Source organism: Chlamydomonas reinhardtii, chromosome 8 (genome assembly GCF_000002595.2).
Source record: "Chlamydomonas reinhardtii strain CC-503 cw92 mt+ chromosome 8, whole genome shotgun sequence".
Lineage (NCBI taxonomy): Eukaryota > Viridiplantae > Chlorophyta > Chlorophyceae > Chlamydomonadales > Chlamydomonadaceae > Chlamydomonas > Chlamydomonas reinhardtii.
In genome coordinates this window covers 3050178-3050931 of record NC_057011.1, presented here as the reverse complement: position 1 = coordinate 3050931, position 754 = coordinate 3050178, and the positions used below count along the sequence as shown (strand labels likewise).

Here is a 754-nt window from a genome sequence, read left to right as displayed (position 1 = left end):
GCGGAATTCCTGTGTTTTTGGTGTATTTTGTTGATGTTGCATCACGCCGTGCCTTGTCACATTCATGTTTTTTGTACCGGCGTGGCCTTGTTTGTAAATTTCGCGGCGCCCTGATCTTATCTACTTCTTCGCTGTGATCTGGCAAAAAAAACTGTTCTTGACGGGATTCGAACCTGTGACAGCATCTCACTAAGCGCCATAATCAGACCCTCCAGAGGAGGGTGTGCAAACTAGTTAGCGATCCGGTGATGATGGTGGGGGGCATGTCTACCAGTCTGCGCGGCACGTTCGTGTGTCTGTACAGGGCATGGGTAGCCTGTGGGGGCCTGTGAGGGTGAATTGGCAGCGACGAGGGGAGAAAGGGGTGGTGTGGGGCATGTCTACCAGCCTGCGCGGTACGTTCGTGTATCTGTACAAGGCATGGGTAGCCTGTGGGGGCTTGTCAGGGTGGATTGACAGCGAGGGGGGGAGGGGGGATGGAGGGGGGCATGTCTACCAGTCTACACGGTTCTTTCGTGTGTCTGTACAGGGCATGGGTAGCCTGTGGGGGCCTGTGAGGGTGAATTGGCAGCGAGGAGGGGAGGAAGGGTTGGAGGGGGGCATGTCTACCGGCCTGCATGGCACGTTCGTGTGTCTGTACAAAGCATGGGTAGCCTGTGGGGGCTTGTCAGGGCGGATTGACAGCGAGGGGGGGAGGGGGGATGGACGGGGGCATGTCTATCAGCCTGCACGGCACGTTCGTGTGTCTGTACCA

At 57.3% G+C, this 754-nt stretch overlaps 1 protein-coding gene across 1 annotated transcript in view; it reads right to left on the bottom strand.

Moving 5' to 3' along the window:
- Positions 1 to 114: 114 nt before the first annotated feature.
- CHLRE_08g373369v5 (uncharacterized protein) overlaps positions 115 to 754 on the bottom strand; it is a 4462-nt gene continuing 3822 nt past the window's right edge. The window contains exon 6 of the mRNA XM_043065101.1: positions 115 to 326. Within this exon, the coding sequence (XP_042922101.1) occupies positions 203 to 326 (124 nt within the window). The 3' untranslated portion in view covers positions 115 to 202. The remainder of the gene's footprint in view (positions 327 to 754) is intronic.